Source organism: Polistes dominula, unplaced genomic scaffold (assembly GCF_049000335.1).
Source record: "Polistes dominula isolate Pdom_NZ unplaced genomic scaffold, Pdom_raw_medaka contig_21, whole genome shotgun sequence".
Lineage (NCBI taxonomy): Eukaryota > Metazoa > Arthropoda > Insecta > Hymenoptera > Vespidae > Polistes > Polistes dominula.
Window position 1 is genome coordinate 4,178,150 of NW_028301061.1, and position 23,919 is coordinate 4,202,068.

Consider the following 23,919-nt stretch of genomic DNA (forward strand, 5'->3'; position numbering starts at 1 on the left):
TAAATCGTAACATACACACATATTTCCGGAATGAATACGTAACCTAAAATGGTTCCTAACCTTAAAGTTAAATGTATATGTTAAATAATAGCAACAAATATACGTTGATTACAATTACCTGTTGATTTAAATAAGGTTGCATGTTTTGGAATCCTTGTGATTTAGCCGGCGTCTGTTGCTGCTGATATCCAGTATACCCAGGATCCAGCTGGGCTGGGTTAGCAGAAGGAGGATATTGAGCCGGGTTATATGCGTTAGGCTGATTGGTATATTGATTTGGTTGATAAGGACTTTGGGGATACTGATTTGGTATGCTATTAGGATATGGTTGATTCTGTTGAGGCGAGTTTTGTGTCATTGTTGGAACGTATTGCGTCTGATAAGGATTTTGCATTGGAAGAGAAGTATTTTGAGCATTGACCATTTGTGGAATCTGATTGGAAATTTGATTAGGTGTGATCTGATTGGGTATTTGATTCTGCATCATATTTTGCGGCTTCATGCTAGCCCTTCTTATCGACTGCATCACGTTGCTCGCTGTCATCGAGGTAGATGGCATCGTCGTTGTTGTTGCTGTCGTAGTCGTCGTGGTCGTTGTTGTCGTCGTCGTTGCGGTCAAATCGACGTTAGAAATGGCTGACTTCGTAGGGGTCGATCCAATCGTTTGATCAAACGTCGTGCTCTTATGAAGAATACTTTTACCAGGTACAGTGTCCTGAGGTGGCGGTACGTATTTAGGAATTTCCCGATTTTTCAGTCTCTCCAAACCGGGTTGTCTGAAATCTGGAGCAAACTGTTTAGCTGTTTGTTGAGCTAATTCGGAATCGTCTCTAGCATGATCGGCAGCGTGGTCAGCTGACTCGGCTTTCCCTCGTGCCGTTGCTGTCCTTGAAATTGCTATATCCGCTTTTTGTAATGCTATTTTACTCGCCCTTTGAGCTGCACTAACAGCAGCTTCTATCCTTTCGCGAAATTTGGCCGATCTTATCAGAAATAAATGTTTTTTCTTTTGACTAGTAATCAACACGTTGTTCTTGTACTTTCCTTCTTCTTTGGTACCGTCCCTAAATGTTGTCACTCCATAACCGTACTTTCGATTGTTGAACCATTCCCCCTCATAACGCAAACCATCGCTTCTTTCCGATATACCGAAACCAGTTCTCTTGTCGTTTTTCCATTCGCCAAGATAAGTCTCGGTTACAGATGCGTCCATCTGTTCATCCTGTAGAATTAAATTTTCTTATTAGACCACGTTTCATCATCGTTTTCAAATCGTTTGATGTTTCGAATTTAACTTAATGTTTTTAAAATAATTTCATTAGTTTATTTATCGCGAAATCAGCTAGCAAACATCTTGCAATCCGTGTTTAAATGTTAAGCCAATTGTACAGTACTATATTATTTGATAATAAATTATATAGCTTATTTACTTATGTACCTACGTATAGTTTATTTATATATATTTATATGTTCGACAAAATACGATCAAAGTAAGAAGATGATTCACCTCGATGACAAAAGACGCATTACTGTCGGTATGGACGGACGCTGAAGCTTGGCTCTGTGAACTTTCTGTTGACATCCATGATGCTGAACTAGCATTACTTCGAATACTTCCTCCTGTTCCACGTTTTTCCAAATCACCCGTGCTCTTTTGTTTTCGAATCTTTAAACCCTGAACATAAAAATGATTTTGTCAGAAATCTTTTCAATTTTTAAATGAGTTGCTGACATGAAAAAGAGACAAGTAATATTTTTATTCAACGGTATAATCAAATAAAATAAATATCATTAGCGAGTTGTTGAATAACACTCACAATCAGCCTATAATATTCTTACTAAAAGAACAATTTTTGCAATAAATTTCAACTCTGGTTTTTGTTTGTTTTTTTCAAATTGGATATTTATGATAGACTCTTGTTGATTTCCTTTTTAATTACAAAACGTATAAATCAAATAGGTTTTTAAATTAGATATTTTAGAAGTAAATTTGAATTTTTACAAAAAAAAACAAAAAAAAATACAATTAAAAGTTGTTATTTCAATGTGTTCCTTTCGAAGTATAATTATGAAATTTTTATAAAATATTTGTTTTCTAAATATCTTCATTTTCCATTTTTGTTAATTTTATCGACTTAATGCAACATTATGAAAAATTTTTTTATTTAAGCTATAAAATATATGTAAAAAACAAATAATAATACTGGAAAAATAACCTATATTTATGCTTTTTACAATACTACACTAAATCAATAAAATTAAAAAACTGAGAGTAAATAAAAAAATTAATAAACTTATGAAGCCAGTATTTTGCAAAAATTTTATAATTATATCTCGAAAGGAACTCATTGGAAAATGACCATTTTTAATTTTCTTTCCTGTATGAAAATTCAAGCGTAGCTTCGAAATAATTGAAAATGTCTTTGATTCATGTATTTTGTCCATAATTAATTATAAAAAAAGTCAATAAGAGTCGATCACAAATATCCAAATTGAAAACAAATTAAAAACTAGAAATCAAATGTTTTTCCTGACTTCTCAAATAATTGGATTAGAGAGTTAAAATTTTTAACAAAATTTATTCTTTTAGTATAAATATTATAAGATGAATATTATTCTTTTTATTAAAATGATGAATTAATGATGAATTAATTCTTTTTTCTTTTAGTATAAATATTATAAGATGAATATTATTCAACAACTCACTGAAAATATGATCAGTAATTTTACTTGACTTGCCATTCTACATCAAATTAAATTAGAAATTGTTAAAATTTTTGATTATGAACTTATCTGACATAAAATTAAAACAAATAAATGTTACTTGAAAAAAGAATTTTGAATAGAATGCAATAGAAATTTACCGAAAGAATTCCTTTTTTCAATGATTTTTCTGTTAAACTCTTTCTTCGTGCTGGAGGATCATCGCTCCTGGCTTTCAATACAAATCCTCCTCTACTATCGTCCACTCGACGATCTCTTTTATCGGTTGGATCAGGTGTTGGTGCAGTCACTGGACCACCATCCGCACTTCTTAAGGACGTTAAAGATGCTCTTACTTGTTTTGGTGGTTTGTAGTGACTCGCCAAACCAAATGGTGCACTTGCTCTTACTCCATATCCGTGTCTCATACCTCGAAGCCATTGTCCTTGATAGGTACCTATTGGTAAAATAGAAATCATTATAAATTTGTCTCATATATATATTTTATAGAATTAATTATAGAAATATTTTTAATAATCTTAGAATTAGAATTATTTGTTACATTAAGAATTATTTGTTCCCTGTTGTTGTTTTTTTTACATGGAAAAAATATTAAAGAAATTTTAATGATTAATACATTAAAATTATCTCTACAAAAATATATATTATAATTCTTATTTCAATATATTTTATTTTTATATATCAATATATATACACTAAGATGTTCCGGTCATCCATCCGTTGCTGTGGTTTTGTTATAAAATGTTGATCTAATATAATTCTAAATTATTTAGTAAACTATAAGAATAAACAAAATAATACCACAATTAGAATGGAATACATAAAATAATAATACTCGAAAAAATATAAAACGCAAGATTAGTTATGTCATATGTAAATCAGAAAAAAACGTATGACGTGAATATATCGAAATAATTGAATTATAATACAGCGCCATCTATTAGAAACTTACAGTACCTAGAGACTTAGATAACCTCTAAATAGTAAATTTAAATCCTAATTTAAATCCTTAAATTAGCAATAAAAAATGATAATAATCGCGATAATAACTATTCTATATCTTTTGTTGAAAAAAATCACACAAAATAAAAAAATTTCATTAAAATCGGTTTAATAGTTTCGAAGTTCATTGGAAATCAACAATGTAACACTGAAATTTATATATAAATTTATTTATTATTTATTATATATATTATATTTCACACACACACAAATATATTTTATTAAAATAATAATAATTATGGTGAAAAATTGTAATAAATTAATATTATGTCCTAAACAATTTCCTTTTTTTTTTATTTGCTAAGTTCAATATTGTTCTCATCGAAGACTTATATCAAATAACCCAATATTATTTTATTGCTAAATTAAAAAAAACAGATTACCAACATTTCCCACTCATGTGCGGTATTGTTCACGAATAAAAGATACGAATAATCTTAGATAAATATTCTGGAGATTACGTATATTTATTATCATATTTAGGAAATATAAGAAAATTCAATAAAGGATCAGTTTTCTTATCTATAGGAGTAGACTCATAGAAATTCATGAGTCCGAAATCGTTTGAATTTTACCTCTAGTAGATATACTCTTTGTCAATTCTTTAAATCAGTGGTTCCCAAAGTGGGCGACATCGCTTCCTGGTGGGCGATGAAGCGGTCCAGGGGGGCGATGACAAGATCATCACAGGTAAAAACTGGAATTTTAGGTGTACAGGTGTGCAATTAAAAAAAGATCATGAGTGCAATGAGTACAAAATTTTTCTCATTTCTCAGTTTCACCACAGTTTCAGTTATTAAAAAAAACAGGTCACAAATTAAGAAATTAAGAAATTAAATTTTCAAGAGGGCGATTAGCAATATTTTTTCAGGAATGGGGGCGATAAGAGAAAAAAGTTTGAGAACCACTGCTTTAAATTAATGAACCTTGTAGGGGTCAACGTAACTATCCAATAAGGATCTAATTGTAAGTTTTATATTCTATTAACTGATTTGATGTAACGAAGTAATTGGTCTAAGAAGTGAAAGTAGGAATAGGTCTATAAAAAAAATCAGGAAGATAGGTAGATCATTATTGTTATTCATAATTTTTTGTTTTAGCTAGTAAGTCTGTATTTGTTAATAATTCTACATTAGTTAATAAGTTTGTATTAGTTAACACGTTTTGTGTCGTGTGAGGTGTATACGACCTCCAATTTCCGTTCAGGCTACTTGAAAATATCATTGAAAAACAAAAAACTATTATAAAGTCAAATATAGGCAACTTCACACCATTATTGGTTTGTTGCCTAATGCATATTAAAATTTATATCTTTTCCTGCTAATTATAGCTTTGTAATATCGAAAAAATGTAAGGCATGTGTCCTAAACAACTTTTTTAATCTTTAAAGTGTGAGTCATATATGTCCCACGCAGGCTGAATAGAAAATCTTCAATAAGATATTAACAATAAGACTGCATTCAGTTTATGTAATTAAAAACTAGAATTATTCTATTTGTGTTGATCGAAACACAACCAGAAGCCTATCCCACCAATAGCAGAAAAAGATAAATATCTTATTTTAATTCTTAATTATCTATCTTCACTGTAATAGAATTATAATATTCAATAAATTTCATATTTTAACTACTCTACTCCATTCGAGTTTTCACATTCGAATCTCATCACTCGTTAAGTTACTCACAATTCTTTAGGTTCTTTAGGTCATTCTCTGATAAAAGCTTAATTGCTTCACTAAAAACTTACAACACCTTTTATTACATTACATGGCGTAACAATATGTGTATAAATTATAATATTGTAACCCAATTATAATAAGTTTGTTTTTTCTACTTTTTAATACTAGTCACATACACACACGCACATCTTTAATTGTTTGAATGAGAGGTTAATGTAAATAATTTAATTTTCTGTTCGCTTATAAATTAATGTTATACGAATTGTGAATTAAAAGTAATTTAAAGATGTCCTTACAACGAATTAATGGAGCATGAAAAAGAATGTTAATCTTTCTAATTCTATTAATTGAATCAATTTCGTTAGTAGAAAGAGAGAGTGTGTGAGAGAGAGAGAGAGAGAGAGAGAGTTTAAATCAATGTAAATCGACTGTGCAGTCTTATTTAACAATATGCACAATTATTTGTATATATTGTTGACCTAGTTCGCGTTCTTGGCGACACGACGTAACGACGTTTTCTCTAGGAATACTTGATCAAAGTACGATCTCAAATATCCGGCATTAATTCGGTACTACATTTACATATTCGATACATTTATTCTACTTTTTGTTGTTGTTCCTTTCTTTTATTTTTTTTTTATTTGAAAAGAAAGACGACTTTCATGAATCTTAATTTTTATTTTCAACTTTATTGTAAAAAGATGACAAAAACATAGACGGATTTCTTTTTTTTTTTTTTTTTACGTTAATAATACGATAGAAAAAGAAATAGTATATTACATACCTAGGGCGATAAAGTAAGAAATGTCTTGGAGCACATGTAATTGGTTGCCACTTTCCGCCCGGAGGGAAGAAAAATAAATTTATAAGATGGACGATTGTAAGAAAAGAAAAAAAAAATAATGAAAAATACAATAGAAAAAGGAATTATCATTGAATAAGAAATTCTGAAGATTTTCTATTATTCAGTAATAAGTCGTATTGTTTTTGCCAACACGTGACTGGGTTTCAACATATCTTCTATGACTCACTACGTTGTATACGACATACATACGAGCGTAACGTTATGCATGCTCTTCAGGGATGGAATGCAGCCACAACGCGTGGGTTCTACACTGCTAATACAAATGATTCTCTCAGGTCAACACAAAATTTTAATAAAAAATAATCAAACGATTAAACGTTATTAATTTATTTTTAATTGTTTTTTTATTTTTATTTATAAATTAAATGAAATGACATTTTTGGGTTAATACAAAATTTAAATAAAGTATTATAAAACTATTCTCTCAATTGTTTTTTTTAATAAAATTTTAAATTATATTTTTTGTTTGTTTCAAATTAGGTGAATTATTATTGCGAATAATTCTGTCGAATGAATAAGAAAATTCTAATAGAAATTTATCAAATGATTAGACGTTCTTAAAACAGTTTTTATTATGTTCTTTTTTTAAATTGTAAATTAAATGAAATGAATTGAAATATTGTTTAGACATAAAATAACGATTCCAATAAAATCTAATCTTCAAAACTAAAGCTAATATCATTTTTCTTAATTAAAAAAAATATGATTTTTCTCTCAGAAATAAACTTTTGATTTAGTTGGAAAGATTAAACCTTAGAAACTAGAAAGTAATATATCAATACAAATAATTAATCTTTGATCATTTTCAATAACTTTAAAACTTATTTCTCTTTTTAAATAAAATTAATATTAATAACGAAATTCTGTTCATAATTGTAGTCGAATGAATGATAAAAGTTAAAAATTATTTATTTCTATTATTGAAATTACTGAAATAGCATCGCTAATAACTACAGTGAACTAAGTAAAAAAATTAAAAAAAATTTATAATGTAATTCATTTTATAGTGTAAATAATGTTCATATTTTACAATTTATTTAATACATTCGTGATGCATTTTAAATAATATATTATACTATAAATGATAATAATATAAGCACAATTGTAATATACTAATTATAATTTATGTCATAATTTAATAATATATTCTATACTCTATTGTATAATTAATTGTCACATTAAATATGATTGAATTAATGTACTTACGATGCATTCAAAAAGAAATACAAATAATAACAATATAATAATTACAATTAATATTAATATTAATTATATATTATAATAAATATTATATTAATTATAATTTATATCATAATATAATAATTTATAATATAATAGAAATAATAGAGATTTAAATAAAATAAATCACAAAATCAATATTTTCCATTTATTCGATTTACATTAGTCCTATTGTTCTAATTATCAGCAAACACGTAAGAAACACATATATAGAAAAAAAAATCGTTAAATATCACAACAATTCCTATTCCCCTAGTATACTGCTCATTGTCTTATTCGTGCAACAATAAAATCGCGTGTTCGTACTTTTTTTTGCTTATATGAAGGATGAAACTTTCGTTTCTAGTCGAATTCTTTTCTCTATTCGCGTAGCTTACAAACAAAAGATATTTTGCCACGCTTTTTAACGAAGTACTTCTACTTGACAATGTTCCATTACGGTTTTTGATGTGCAACGACGACGATGCATCAAGAGTCAGCTTCTTTTTCATAAACCCCCTCCTCCCCCCTCCCGAACACCCTCACACACCCTGTCATTCCTCTTCATACTCTGCCACCCACTCCAACTATTACTTTTCTTCTTTTTCTTCCCTTTCCGTCACGTTTTCCACCACACGTATGTATAAATGTATATATTTACGTGTGTATATGTGTGTCTGTTTTCGAATTCCCTCCACCCTTTTACTCGCACGGGAGACGACAGAATATTATTTCACCAGCGTTTAAGCAAGTGGGTCACCAACGTGGTTCACGAGCCGTCAAATGTATACAATATGTGTATGTATGCGTATACTCGAAATTGCTACCAACGGTTAGGTGGTTTTCAATTTTTGATGCTTATAGAATTGTTCATGTATTTCTTCTTATTATTTTAATTTTTACATCGATACCATTTTTCTCTTGTCATGTTCCAAAAGAATTATTTTTATTTGTTAATTAAAGTTATAAATAAATAATGAGATATAATATTAGATATAATATTTTAGAGACCTTAAAGATTATTAATAAATCTTTTTAGATTTTAAAAATAAGAATAATATTGAAATTAACCACCCCAGTAGCGTTAGTAAAATTCATCATGCTGAAAAGGGGTTTGAATTAATAATTAAGAGGTATGTTAGTATGTCCAAAATTAGTACACATGTTTGTTAAAATAAAAATAAATATGTTTTTGTTTATTCTTGAAATTGTTACTAACAGTTACGTAGTTTTTAATTTTAATACACATAAAATTGTTAATTTATTTCTTTTTATTATTTTATTTTTTCTATTTGTACCACTGATTTTACATAAAACTACCCCGGCAACGTTGGTAAAATTCGTCATGCTAAAGGAGGATTAAAATTCATAATTAAGAGATATTATGTTCATATGTACGAAATTAGTACACGTGTTTCAAAAAAGAAGTATTTTAGTACCTATATGTTTTTACTTTTTATTTTTAGCTGAATAATTTTGAGTCATATGAAGAAGATATAAAGTTTAAAATAAATACTATATTCATTTGTAATATATTATGGAACCACATTTTGAAGTACATGATTACGATTAAAAGGAAAAGAAACCTAGAAAATTGAATTGACATAAGAACATAAAATACTAGTATTAAATTCATTTCGAGATTAAAACAAAAATTAATAATACAGACAATGTATACCTAGAGATTGATAATTCTGTGTAATGTAAAGTAAATAAAAAATAGTTAAATATAATAATTACCAACTTTCGTATTATATGTAAAAATACTTTAAACTATGCAAAAAAATGTTTATTTCAAGATAAAACAAATTCTTCTTAAATGGATAAGTTGAGCTCAATAATTTTGAGTTATGTGAAAAATATAAACCAATTTTAAATAAATTATTAACTTTTGTGTTCTATGTTAAAATGTTTTAAGGCAAAAGGTTCTGAAAATTTATCAGTTCTTGAAGACCTTGCTGAATTCAGATTTTTCCAAGATATACTACGTCAAATTTTGACAATAACATTTTTTGAAATATCCAATAGTTTTTCCTAAAAATTAAGTAACAATAAATAACAGATATTTTAAATCACAAAAAAAATGTCTGAATAAATACAGTAGTAATTATAATAATAATTGAAATGAATGAACTTTCTGATCAACCGCACATTTTCTCAAATCATGGAAATATACTGAACAGAACTACCCTTATTTAAATAATAAATATATAAACAATTACTTTAAGTAAAAACGATTACCGAAAAAAAATTCAAAAAATTAATAATGAACTAACAAAATTATTTATCAACTTTGTTTTTCAAAATAAATAAAATAATCATCTCAATAAAGAGAATTATTTCACGTGTTGTGTTCAATAAATTTGATTTATCTATATTAAGAATAAACGATTTTTTAATGAACAACTTTCACATTGTAATACTAAAAGAAAAAAGAAAAATGCCTCGAGGTAATAAAGCTTAACGAGAGGAAACTAGAAAAAAAAAACAATTGAAAAAAAGGTACAGAATAAATGTTGAGTTTGTGTTTCGAGATGTTAAATGTTTATTTTAAAATAGAGACCATTCACATCGAGATAAATAATGTTGATTCATGCTCGATAATAAAAAGAAATTTTTAAGTAATTAGAAGCTTTCGCGTAGCAAGTAAAAAAAAAAAAAAAAGAAGAGAATGCTTTTGAAGTAATAACGATTTAAAAAGAAAATGTGAGTCGAAAATCAAACGAATTTTCATCGTTTTTATTTTTCTGGAGGATCGTCGTTTCCTTTGATTAAATTGGACGTTACAAGGGTATCTGTATAAGTGAAATAATACGAGGTTGCAAAGCGAGCTTAAAAGCTGCGCGTAGCAACGATGCATTATACACGTTCGCACATGCTATCCGCGAATACGTATGTTAGCTATTCAGGTCAACTCTTGCTCGTCTCTTGGAAACGCCTCTGTACAAAAAGTTACTCGTCGTCGATATTTCGATGTATGTTTCTAAGTAAACACACACACAAATACAAACATATGCGATACACATATACAAAATTAATATAATATATGTATATTTTATAATACATATATTATATATATACTATAATATATTTTAGAATATATAATATTATAAAAATAACATATATATATATATATATATATATATATATATATATATATATATATATATATATATACAATAATAATATATAATAATAATAACTAATATAAATATATAATACGTATATAAATATGTATATGTAAATACTTGTATTAGCTAACAATTTTAAATCAAACAAAGTATAATAATAATAATTAAATAATAATGATATATAATAATATTTAAATTATATACATACATAATACACATATAAATATTTATATGTAAATACTTGTATTAGCTAATAATTTCGAATCAGACAATGTATAGCACCGTCTCGTTTCGAGTCTGAAAAAATATGCAACGCAAGCTTTTTCTCTCGAAGAAACCTTTCTTAGGGAATTAAAGAAAATGAAACATTTAGAAAATAATTAGATATTCAATTGTTTTATACAATCCAATAGAATTTTTTATCGTTCGAATATAAATGACTTTAAAAAACAATTTAAGTTTCGTTTATATTAGGTGGTTTGGAAAGTCGTTTCGTTTTTCTTTTGTAAAAATGAAGATAATTTTTGCTTCGAGGTTAAACCTAAACCTTTCAAGTGGTCATAAATAGTTGAATTTGATAAATTTAACCTCTCATCGATCTTATGTGTTACTATTTGTCGGTTTGCATCAACTAATGCCATTATTGCGTCAGCAAAAAAAGAAACGACTTTCCGAACCACCTAATAGAATAATCATTTACAATATTCATTATAAAAATGATAAAATCTTTGTTGAATGATATTATTACTTTTATATAAAATAATATGAACTAAGTATGTTAAAGTAATACGAATAATTGTTACATTTAATTATCTAGAGTGTTAAATATCTTGTCGTTCATTGAATTAAAGTGATTCTAAGAAAATATCGTCAAAATGGAAATGAAATAGGGAGTTAGGATATTTACTTAGTCAGTCAAACACCGTTATTTCTCTTTCGTTAAATTCAACGTAAATTTTATGTGTAGAAGGTATATACAAATATACAGATCATCCTAGCGGATTATAAATGTTTTATCATTTTAAGAGATTTTAAGTCATAGAGATACACGATGGTTATTAAACTCGAAATAAAGTGATTTGTGAGATTATACATCGAGATGAAGAATGAATTCATTTAAAATATAATCTTTTATACAAGCTTTTGAATTGTTCAATTTATCGACTATATTTGTTCATTATTTTTCGTTAATAATATGAAATATTTTTACTAGAATCATCATTAACATTCTTTATTCCATATTTAATCTCTTCCAATTAAAATGTTTTCAAAATATTCGTCGCAATTTTTACGTTCTTTTGCAATTTGTTTATCCCTTTTAATTAGTAACATCAAATATTTTTGCTAGAATTACTTTAACTATTTTTTATTTGATCCTTCTAAAATCGTTCTCAAAATAATTATTAAAAATTTGTCACGAAACATTTTCATTTTCAAAATTTATCAACAACATTTGTTCATCTCTACTCGTAATAAAATACCTAATATAATTATTAGATATAGTTATAAAAAGATAATTTGACAAATATATTATCAAATATAAATATATTTATCCCAAAAATTTCTATAAAATATTCGTAACATTTATCTCACATCCCATTATGATTAAAAAAATATGCACAGAATTTTAAATAAAATTACTAAACTTTTACTCGTTCGTATTTATTTATAAGATACGAGTTTGAAAAGAAATGAGAAAGTTTTTAAAATCGTTTCATGTTTCAGTAGTTAGTTAGGAAATATGGTGAAAAAAAAGTACTATATGAATAATAGATTCGAAAAAGAATAAAGCATTAGAAAACAAGGTGGATCGAACTTGAGATACGTTCCTGATTCGCTACATGGCACTGGCTGGCCCTCCTGAAATAGCGCGGCCACTTTCTGGGGTGATGCTTGGCTGCACATGCATTGGAAATTAGATTCGTGTTAGTGAGAATTGGCCGTGCGAGTGTATTTCGGTCCTCAGCTTCCAACAGATCGTCACTAACCACCCCACAGACCTGTCGTTCCTCGCATTCGTCTTTTCAATACATTCTTACAATATATTACCTGAATTTCATAATTTTTTTTTCCTTTATCTAAACCTCCCACCCCCAACCCTATCCCCTCCTTCCCACTTTTTCTATATTACATCTCTTTGTTATTCTTATGAACTTGATCTATTTATTATTTATGATTTAAACAATTTAAACGATTACATGAATTACACGATGTTTTAGTTTAATCGATTATTGTTATCATTAAACAATCTGAATCTGTGTGACGTAATGACGAACGGTAATGCAATTAACCTCTTTAGAAACTCTGACACATACGACAACCGGCCAAATGTTTGATATCACTTAAGTAAATTTCAGAGAGAGAGAGAGAGATAGAAATAGAGATATTGTATTTATTTAAAAAAGAAAATATTTATCTATTCCTTTAGTGTCTAACGTCGTGTTGAATTTATTTGTCAATAAAATTATCTTAGGAGTATTTTATACTACATTTTGTATTTATTTTTCTTTGAATTGTTCTTTTTTAAATAAAGGAACTAATTTTATTTTAAACGACATTCTCTGCAGACGTATTTTGACAATCCTGGTTATTACATTATTCAATGTGTTTCTAATCTATTATTTTTTTTTATCAAAGTTGCCAAATAATTTGTGAGTTAGGTATGTTCATTTCGAGAATTGGTTTAAAGCGGGTGTAGGAATTGTACAAGAACATTATGGTTGTAAGATAATGTTGATATTTCTTAAAACATAATTCCATTTGTTAACGTTTGATTCATAACAATAGATTATTTTAAAATTAATTGGTGATTTTGAATTTTTATAGAAATTAACTTGTTATTATAAACTTTTGATCGATAGTGTAGGTATTTGATTATATTTTTATTTTATTTACTACAACATTTACGTATATTTTATGTAGAATTATTTATATTAGTTTTAAAACGTTAATTTTTATTTTTTATATTCATTTCGTCTTTATTGAAATCAAGAATTTGTTTGTGAAGTTCAAAATTCTAATCAAAGATGAAACTTAAGGGGCTAATACGAGTAGTATCGCAAATTTTGTTTCCAATGAAAATGAGTTATTTTTAAAAATTTTTCGATTATTAATATAATCACATTTTTAATTATTAAAAAAAAATTTATAAACAGAAAAATATTTTCCTTTTTTAACAAAACTAATTATCTACCTTTGATATGATATCCATGATAAATTGCCGAAGTGATTTTTCCTTATTTGTTTAAAAAAATATATTAGAGTTAATTCCTTATTTTGTATGGTTGCAGTTATAGTTTAAATTTTGATGAAAAAAATTTGGTGTAATAATTAAAAAAAACTGGTATAAGTTAAAAATTAAAGTATCTCAAATTCTTATTTCTTTTCAATGTTTTTTATTTATTTTAATTGCTGATTATGTAGCTATTAGTGTTATTTAATCTTAACTATTGTCTAACTGATATACAGAACAACATGTAAAAATTTAAGTTTAATCGGTTTTGTAAATCTCTTTCTTTTTTTTCTTATACAAATTCGAAAAATCGTATTTGAGAATAACTCATTCAAAGTTTACAATATATAAAAGTCAAATTAATCGAAGCTTTCAGTCAGAATTTGTGTATTAAATCCTTCAAAGTATGTACAATCTGTATATGCAAATTAAAATTAATTTCACCAAAATATTTGACAAGAATGACCCGTTTAAAGTATTTATTAATGTAAAGTAATTAATTCTTTTATTAATCGAACCACAACGATTAAAATTTAGTATAAAATAAAAGGAATGTTTTCAATCAGAATTTTTGTAAAAATATGTACAATCTATATATGTAAAATAAAATTCATGTCACCCAAATTTTTGATAAAAATGACCCACTTAAAGTAATTATAAGTAACGTAAACGAATTTATACTCTTGTTAATCATAACGATTAAAATTTAGTATCAAAGAAAAAGAAAGTTGAAAAATAACGTATATAAAGGTTGAGTGTAAGAAGTAGGTAACGCTGTCGTCTTATCAAGTTTCCACTTTGGAAAAAAGGGTGGAAAGAAGGTAAGCTGTTAACGGTGCAATATTAACTGCAGTAAAGGCTGTTCCGTATGCTGTTATTTGCATAAAAGCTTGCGACACGTACGCACCAAGAGAATGAAAGCAAGTGAGAAAAAGAGAGAAAAGAAGAGAAAAAGAGAGAGAGAGAGAATGAGGGAGAAGAAGAGAAAAGGGGTGGGTGCGTGGAGAGGAAAAAAAAAGTGGATCGCTCGGGCTTTCATTAACAGCGCGTAAATTATTTACTTCTTTATTAATCCCGTTTAATATGTAAAAGATCTCCATATACCATTCTAGCTTACCTCAAGTAAAATGGAATAAGATTAATATTAAAAAGTTCATGGTTTGAATCTAATATATAGGTTAATTGTAATTCAAATTATAAAGAAGAAGAATACTCTAATTTTAGAAAAGAATTAAATGAGTTTTTATATACTATTTTAACTTACGTGGGGACGAGAGGGAAAGGGGAGGGATAATATTAATAAAATAACAATTATTCATTTTTTGTAATATAATATAGGTTAATTGTAATTGAAATTATGGAGAAAATAAAATTCTTTAGTTTTAGAAAAGAATTAAATGAGTTTTTATATACTACTTTAACTTACGTGGTGAGGGGAGGGGGAGGGATAATATTAATATAATAACAATTACAAGAAGAGAAATACTATTTTAACTTACGTAGAGGGGTAATATTAATAATAACAATTATTCATTTCTTTGTAATATAATATAGGTTAATTGTAATTGAAATTATGGAGAAAATAAAACATTAGGTCTATCTGAAAATTTTTTCCATTTTTTAAATAAAATAAAATAATAAATTATTCATAATTAGAATAATTAATTAATTTAATTTTTTTTATAACTCTTGCCAACATGGTGGCAATTTGTATATTTCATTTTAGGAAATGGGGCCTTATCCCTAGTGACGAAAAATTGAACTAATGTTTGTTTGAACGGACAGAATTTTCCGGTAGACCTAATACTTTTATTTTAGAGAAGTATTAAGTGAGTTTTTATAATATTTAAGCTTACCCGAGTATAATATTAATTAATAGACTTTTATGTTTCGCAATACAATATGAGTTAATTGTAAGATAAACTCTATAAATAAGTATACATTAGATTCACAAAAAAATTCAATGAGTTTTTTGTTGAAGAAATTAACTCTATATCAGTGGGAAAATATAAGTAAAAAATTAATATTTTATCCAGATTAAAAAAGCTGGTTTTATACTTTTGATTAAAACTTCTGCATTCAATGTTATTGTATCATTTAATTTAATATTACAATAATTAAAATTAAATTAATTATTATTTTATTCTTATTTATATATTGTTTTACTTATTATTTTAGCAAATACCAAATTGATTAATATCTGTACTCATAATTATATAAAAAATAACTATTATTTAAGATATTGGTTATGGCAATGGTTGCAAAAGTCTGTGAGAAATCGTGATTTATGGTTTAAATGATTATGTACTAATTGTTAGTAGATTTAATGTTAAAACATATTCCACTTTCGTATTTAGAATATATTCATGATTATTTTTAAGTTTATTGTATTCTAATGGGTTTTACGATTTATTTTACAAAAAATAAAAAATAAATTATATTATTTATTTCATTTAATATTTTCAACAAATTAAATTTGATTTTTTATACGACTGAATTGTTGAAGTTTTGTTAAACTCCAAAATGGTTTGAACAGTGATAAAAGCTTTATTATACGTTGAAACGTTTTGTGAAGTATGCATTGACACTTTTGGTTACAGTTTGGATTGACATTAAGGATTTTTCACAGTTTGTCATGTATAATAATACCATTATTGAAAAACATGTTTTTTATATTGTATTGATGTAAGATATTTCTGATGCCAAATTACATAAAGATGTTACATGTATAATAAAATTTAAAAAATTAATACATTCATCCAAACTTTTTTATTCCTTATTACCGATTTTTCATACAATTAATAAGTTGTATGATAGATAAAAACACATGGTTTTCTTTTATTATGGATACAAGTTGTTTTCGATGCCGATTTATCGATCCTCAATCACATACATTGCAACAAGTAGCATAAAACTTAAATTCATATGTGTGAATAAACTTCTAAGTTTTATAAAGTCCACATTATTTTGTATTTACTTCCACATTGTCGATTTTTCATAGTCAGTTTCATAATATCAAAGTTGAAAAAGGTGATCTTTATCTTACACAAGTTGTTTCTAAAACCGATTTACCGATACCCAATTACATGCATTGTATCACGTAATTTATAACTTAAGCAAATCGATTTGTAAGTAAAATACCCAATTACATACATTGTGTCACGTAATTTGCAACTTTAGCAAATCGATTCATAAGTATTACATAATCTATATCATTTTCACTTTACTTCCACATTAATGATTTCATTATATTGCGTAATAACAAAATTCAAAAACTTTCTTCTTTTTTTATATGAATGCAAGTTGCTTTTGATATTGCTTTACCGATACTTAATTACATACATTGCAATAAGTGCCATAAAATTTAAAAATCAGTACATACAGAAACTTCGATTTCACAAAACCTGCATTAGTTTTGGTTTGTTTTTGCACTGTCAATTTTTCATAGTCAGTTTCATAATATCAAAGTTGAAAGACGTGATCCTAGTTTCTTCTAATACCGATCTACCGATACCCAATTACATACATTGCAACATGTGCCATGAAACTTAAGTTGATCTGTGAATCAATTTCTATATTTGCAAAATTCGCATAATTTTGTATTTACTTTCACGTAACCGATTTTTAATAGTCAATTTCATAATATCAAAGTTAAAAGAGACGTGGTCTTCATCTTACATTTATCCAAGTTTCTTCTAATACCGATTTACTGATACCCAATTACGTACATTACATCACGTATTATATTTTGCAACTTAAGCATCAATGCATGCATCTATTCATAAGTATTACATAACCCATATCATTTTTACTTTGCTTTTACATTAATGATTCTTTTCATTATCATTATATTATTTAATATCAAAATTCAGACGTTTTCCTTTTTTTTTACATCTACGCTATTTTTTTCTAGTATCACTTTACCGATACTCAATTACATACATGGCAGCATGTATCATGAAACTTAAGAATTGATGAATGCACAGCAACACGTTTGAAAGTGTATAGTAGCCTAGAAGACGAGGTCATTCTTGTTGTTTTCAACTGAACGAGAACAAGTAGCACAAACGTTCATGATCCTCATTGTAGAGGTATATCTATTGTTAAAACCACGCGTGCGCGAGCAACTATGATGTAGTCTCCAAGGCTTGCATATGAGTATGTATATGTGTTTGTCTTTGTATCCATTTATTCGTTCCGTGTCTCGTATTTCTTTCTCTTTCCCTATCTCTTTCTCTCTTGTGCGCGCGTGCTCGCGCGCGCAACAGTCGGTATTTATAAATAAATGCCTCGGCCACGTGCTATGGGAGAAATGGAATGGCGTTTGGAGAGTGCTTTAACTCGAGCAAAAAGTATCAAACAGTTAGTAAAGGATAAAATAGAATAAACGAAGATACAAAATGCTTACTTTAAGTTATATACGCAAATCAAAATCATTTATTAATTTTAACAATGATTTATCTTATCCATCTCTAATGTTTTTATTATTTTTAATAGATTTGAGCAAATGTATTTTTGTTCTCGTGTTTGTAATTGTTGATCTAATATCATTCGTTCTTCATTATTTTCATTTATTTAAAACTCGAATTATAGGAAATTAATTTATTTGATAAATTTTTTTTTATTGAATTGAGTTTAATAATTTGTGTCGATTTAGTGTAAATATTTAAGTATATTAAATACATATAAAAATTAGTAATAAATTAATGTTATATATACAAGATGGCTCAAAAGTCGTTTTATCTAAAGAAAATATTTTAAAAAATTTATTATTATATATATGTATGTATTTTATAAGTTTATGTGTAAGATATTGTATGTAGGGTTGCATTAGGATTTTTCTTTTCTTGGTAAAGCTGCTTTTTAAATATACTTTATGTAAGTTTAGTAAAGTGTAAAAAGGAAAGACAAATCGATGAATTTATTTCCGTAGAAATTGCAATAGAAGGCTTGGGGAAAAAAATTCTTAATTTGCGAAATCACATAAATCAGAATAATTTTAAAAATAAAATTGTTCCAAAGAATCCATTTGAGTTTTCTATGCGTTAATATTAATCACCGATAAATTCACGACTAATGATACCTACTTAAATCTCGACCAATATAGCACATTTTTTTTCATGTCCGAAAAGAATTCGAATATCTTCAATCTTTCTAGCAATTTTAATTTGAAGAATGTTGAAAAGAAAGAGAGAGAGAGAGAGAGAGAGAGAGAGAAAGAGAAAGAGAAAGAGACAGAGATATGTTCAGCAGTAATTTCGGATACATTTTTCAATGTAAAAAATCGTCATTTGATAGACGTTTTTCGTGTAACGAGAACAGGGAGTAGAAATTTTTTAAGACGATTTAATAAATCTTAGGGATAATTTGTTCTCAGTAGAATGCACATTTGTCAAGAAATCGTGTTCGAGGAGGGAAGATCTATTTAGTATCTCAAAATCCATATACCTCTCTTCTAACCAGAGACGCGTTACGTTATTTAAGCAAACGACGTGAATTTCCTTTTCAAAGACGCAGTTTCCTCCTTTAAATATTTATGAGACTGCAAAAGAAGGGTTGAATATTTAAACTTCAAGTTGAAATTATTTGGTAACAAACGTAGCCCATTCTGTAAGATTTTCTTTACTTCTTTAATAATCGCAATATTTCACAATAATATTTTATATTCAAAGTTCCTTTTTTTTTAATATTTAAATATGCCACCAATGATAATAATAGAAATATAAAAAAATTTTTTTTCAAAAGTTTCAAGAAAAGTTTATAAATTTGCTATTTTGAAATTTAATAATCATTACTGTTTGTTTGATTAATAATTAATTCATATTTCGTTAACGTGAAATGTTTAAAATTTTAAATATTTTCGTTATTTTTCAAATTTATAAAAAAATATTTTAAATAAAGTTGCATTATTTTAATAAGTTAGCTCTGACGACAATTTTGAAAATGTTTAAATAAATTATCTTGCTAAAATGAAGTGATAATAAATATACTTATCAAACACATAGCATGTGTAGCTTTTTTAATATTGAATTAAGTTGAAATTACGTTTTAAATTTTGTATAAAATTAATAAGATTATTACTAAAATTTATATTGTCGTATAAAAGAGAATATATCGTATAAAAAAATGGGCCCTTATTTACGAAAATTAATTTATTTTTTTAAATTAATTATTTTTTAATAATTATTTATATTTTTATTGGTTTTATTTCGTCTTGGTTTGCGAATATTTAAATCCTCTTGAAATTTACGAATATGTATATATTAGCTTTTATTACAATTCTAATTTTAATAGCAAATGGTAATTACATTTTGTTTATAACGAATATCGGTACTCGTCGTAATACGAAATATTACCACTTCTGCATAACGAGTATACTTATCAATTACAGTTAACTGGTTACTTTTATAAGACAAGTGTTTAAATAAAAAGTCATACTGTATCAAAAGATGTATTTGATAGTGCATTAATATTTGTTTTAAAGATCATTTATTTTTAATGTCAAAATTATTGATATTTAAAAAAAAATAAAATTCTATAATTTTTTGTATGAAGTGTTTGCTACATTCTAAATAAAATAATATTAGTATATAAAGAGAGAGTAGAAAAATAATCGGTTAGTGTGGTATTTTACAAAATGTCTGGTAAATAACACTACTGTAACAAACAATATCATTATTTTAATTAAAGATAAAAAAAAATGTCAAAAGAAAAAGATTAATTGTTTAAAGAGAATTACGTAATTGTAATAATTGTCATTTTATTGTGATTGCACACATGCAATTCTTTCCTGTCCTTCATAAAATCAAAAATAACGAGATATTTTAAGTGAACGTAATTTTTGAACAATTACTTATAAAATACAATAATTAAACGAAGACTAGAGAACGCTCATTAAATCACTCGTTCGGTCCTTGAGGACGACACCCTCAACCATTCGATCGATAAATTTCAATAAACAATCATCCATTGTATCCAAAAATATATCACGGAATAATTTCATTAACATTCTTACATCTCAGTATTAATTCACCGAAAAAATCATTCACAGAAAAAAGTACAATATCCGTTTATTGTTAGAAATTTACCAACAGTAACTATAAAATGAATAAATAATATTATTTATAAATCTTCTTGTCTTAATTCTCAGTTGGTAAGGTAGATATTATTAATGCTACCGTTTGTGGGTTTGTTTTATCACAATGTGATTGTTATTTAAAAAATCAAACATAAATCATTAGATTTATTAATTATATTAATAATTCATAAATAACTAATTTTTTTATTTATTATTATTATTATTCCATATTATATATATTATATTATTATTTCATTATTATACTATTATTATAATAATAATTAATAAATAATTAATAAATAATAATTTATCATTTACATTATAGTATTAGAATATTGTTGAATAATATTTTTGTTTCATGTTTATTTAAAAATTTATATTAATTTACAAGATATATATATTTATATAAATAATTATTAAATAATTAATAAATAATAATTTATAATTTAAATGATTGTATTAGAATATTGTTTAATAGCATTTTTTGTTTAACGGTTATTTACAAATTTAAATTAAAAATAAACATATTTATTCGAATTTGATTCCAGATTCTAATGATATCCCACGTTATTGATGAAGGTTTAAAAATAAATCCAAACATTTTATTTTACTCAATATTTTTCCCGTTATCTCGTTTTCTATCTCACTTGGATGACAATCGTAAGAAATAAAAAAGGAAAATAAAAAAAAAAACGAAGAAAAGGACAAGAAATTGCTCGAAGTATGTTTGAACAGGAAGAAGATAGTAGCATGACATAGAGGGGTTAGAGAGCGTGCCGATGACCTTGACCCGGAGACAGGAGGTCGTGAACCAAGGCGTAGTGACAGCTCGATTGCGAAAGGTGGACGAGCCCAAAGGAAGATATTTCTGCTTGGTTTAGAGAAAAGGACGAGTCCAATTCATGAGAGGAAGAACTTAAGATCCTGTCTAGATGCGATTTACTTTGCTTTTCATATTTTTTTTTTCTTTTTTGGAAGCTCCCTCATAAATTATTTAGTCTTTCGTTATGAGAGATGGTGGAAGAGAGAAAGAAAAAAAGAAAGGGAAGAAAAAAAAACGATAAGAGAGACAATAAGGAAATGAGAAAAAAGGGTGAGAGAGATAATAAAAAAAAGAAAAAGAAAATAAAAGTGGGGGTAAATATAGTCAGGAAATAGAATGAGAGAAATAAAAGGAGATTCAAAGAGAAAGTAAGTGAGAGAGAGAGAGAGAGAGAGAGAGAGAGAGAGAGAGAGAGAAACAGGGTGGTAAATAAAGTGAGGAAAAAAATGAGAGAGAGAGAGAGAGAGAGAGTGTGTGAATAAGAGAAATAATAAGATAGAAAGAGAAAGCAAATAAGAAAGAGAATAGGAAAGAGAGTGAAAAGAGAGAGATTGAAGGAAAGAGTTGGTAGGGATTGGGATATTAAAAGGGCTAAAGAGATAAAGAGAAAGAGAGACAGAGAAAATAAGAGCTTTTATTGTACACGTGCAAATATATCATCGTGTAGGTATTCCCAGTGTCGAGAGTTACCACGAGACTATGGAAATATTGTTCCACGTTTTGACGCTGAGGGATATACTTTGTTTTGAGAAAGAAAGAGAAAGAGAAAGAGTGAGAGACAGGAATAGATAACGAATAACATGCATATGCATTTTAATTGTGAATGAATTTATAACATTACTTATATCAACGATAAATTTCTGAATCATAAACTCGATCTATTTTATCGTGTAAAATAACATCAGTGTGTAGGATTAATGTAATATTATTATGATTATGATTATGATTATGATTATGATTATTATTATTATTATTATTATTATTATTATTATTATTATTATTATTATTATTATTATTATTAAAAGCGTTATCGAGTTAAGAGGGATGAAACCCCTTGCGAGGTGTGAACAAGGATGATCAACGAGGTAGAAAAATTGTCGATTAAGCACGAGCAACCGAGTTCACGCTCACGTATATAGAAATACGTATACATACGTTCTTATATATTACTAATACAAACGCAAACTCCGTTCGCTTTCCTGTCGCAAAAGAGTAATCCGGTACTGACCGTGGCTTCTATCTCTGTATACATCGACTAGATACACGCATGTATAATACTACGCTTCAGAGTACAGGGGTGCTTTGATTATTCATTGCTAGATGCTCTAAAAAACCTTCTCAAACCTCCCTCTCTCTCTTTTCTCTTTCTCTATTTCTTTCCACTTCGAGGTCAACAATTTATCAACATATTTACATGAGAATCATGAGAATGTTCTAATCAATGTAAACATTTTCTCGATTACTTGGTTATTTATTGAACATAAGTATCTTCGTTCTAACCGAATGGGTTCAAAAGTAGTATTGTTAAAAATATGGTAAATAACATGAATATGAATGTAATTATATAAGTCTATGAACGAATAAGATCGTGAATAAATAAAATTATAGGGTAAGTAAAAATAGATCAAAATATGTCGAAATAACGAATAAAAAAGTACAAGTAAAAATTAGCTTATAGATAGTACAAGTATATATTTATTATATAATATTGATGTTCAGTAAAATAGTATACGTATATTACGGTGGGTCAAAAAAATCAATTATTTTTTTTTTACAAGTGGTACGGAAAAATAGGTTACTAGACACCTTAAAAAAATTCTCACCAAATATGAGCTCTTAATTTTAAGAGGAAGATCCTCCGCATCGTAGTTTTTTATTTTTTTCTCAATCCAATAGAATAAAATTCATACCTCATCATTAAGTGATTGTACAGAAAAATGTTCTAGAAGAATTTTGTAGGAAATTTAATGCTCTACAAAAAAGGTATTTTATATTTTTTCCGTAAACCTCACCATTTGAATGATATTGAAGATTTATGTTTGATTATTTTAATTTCATTTTTGTTTATAAATTTTATAACTCGACAATAAATGACTATTATAAAATGCGCAATACAAATTTTTGTAGGAAATTAACAGCTCTATAAAAATGGTGTCTTATGATTTGGC

The 23,919-nt window shown here is 26.7% G+C and overlaps 1 protein-coding gene across 11 annotated transcripts in view; it reads right to left on the reverse strand.

Moving 5' to 3' along the window:
- LOC107065355 (uncharacterized) overlaps nucleotides 1-23,919 on the reverse strand; it is a 67,345-nt gene that overhangs the window by 7,204 nt on the left and 36,222 nt on the right. For all 11 annotated transcript variants that reach the window (XM_089176103.1, XM_089176101.1, XM_089176102.1 and 8 more), the window contains 3 exons: nucleotides 2,865-3,160; nucleotides 1,508-1,675; nucleotides 119-1,222 (listed from right to left, as the gene is read on the reverse strand). In XM_089176103.1, the coding sequence (XP_089032229.1) occupies nucleotides 119-1,222; nucleotides 1,508-1,675; nucleotides 2,865-3,160 (1,568 nt within the window). The remainder of the gene's footprint in view (nucleotides 1-118; nucleotides 1,223-1,507; nucleotides 1,676-2,864; nucleotides 3,161-23,919) is intronic.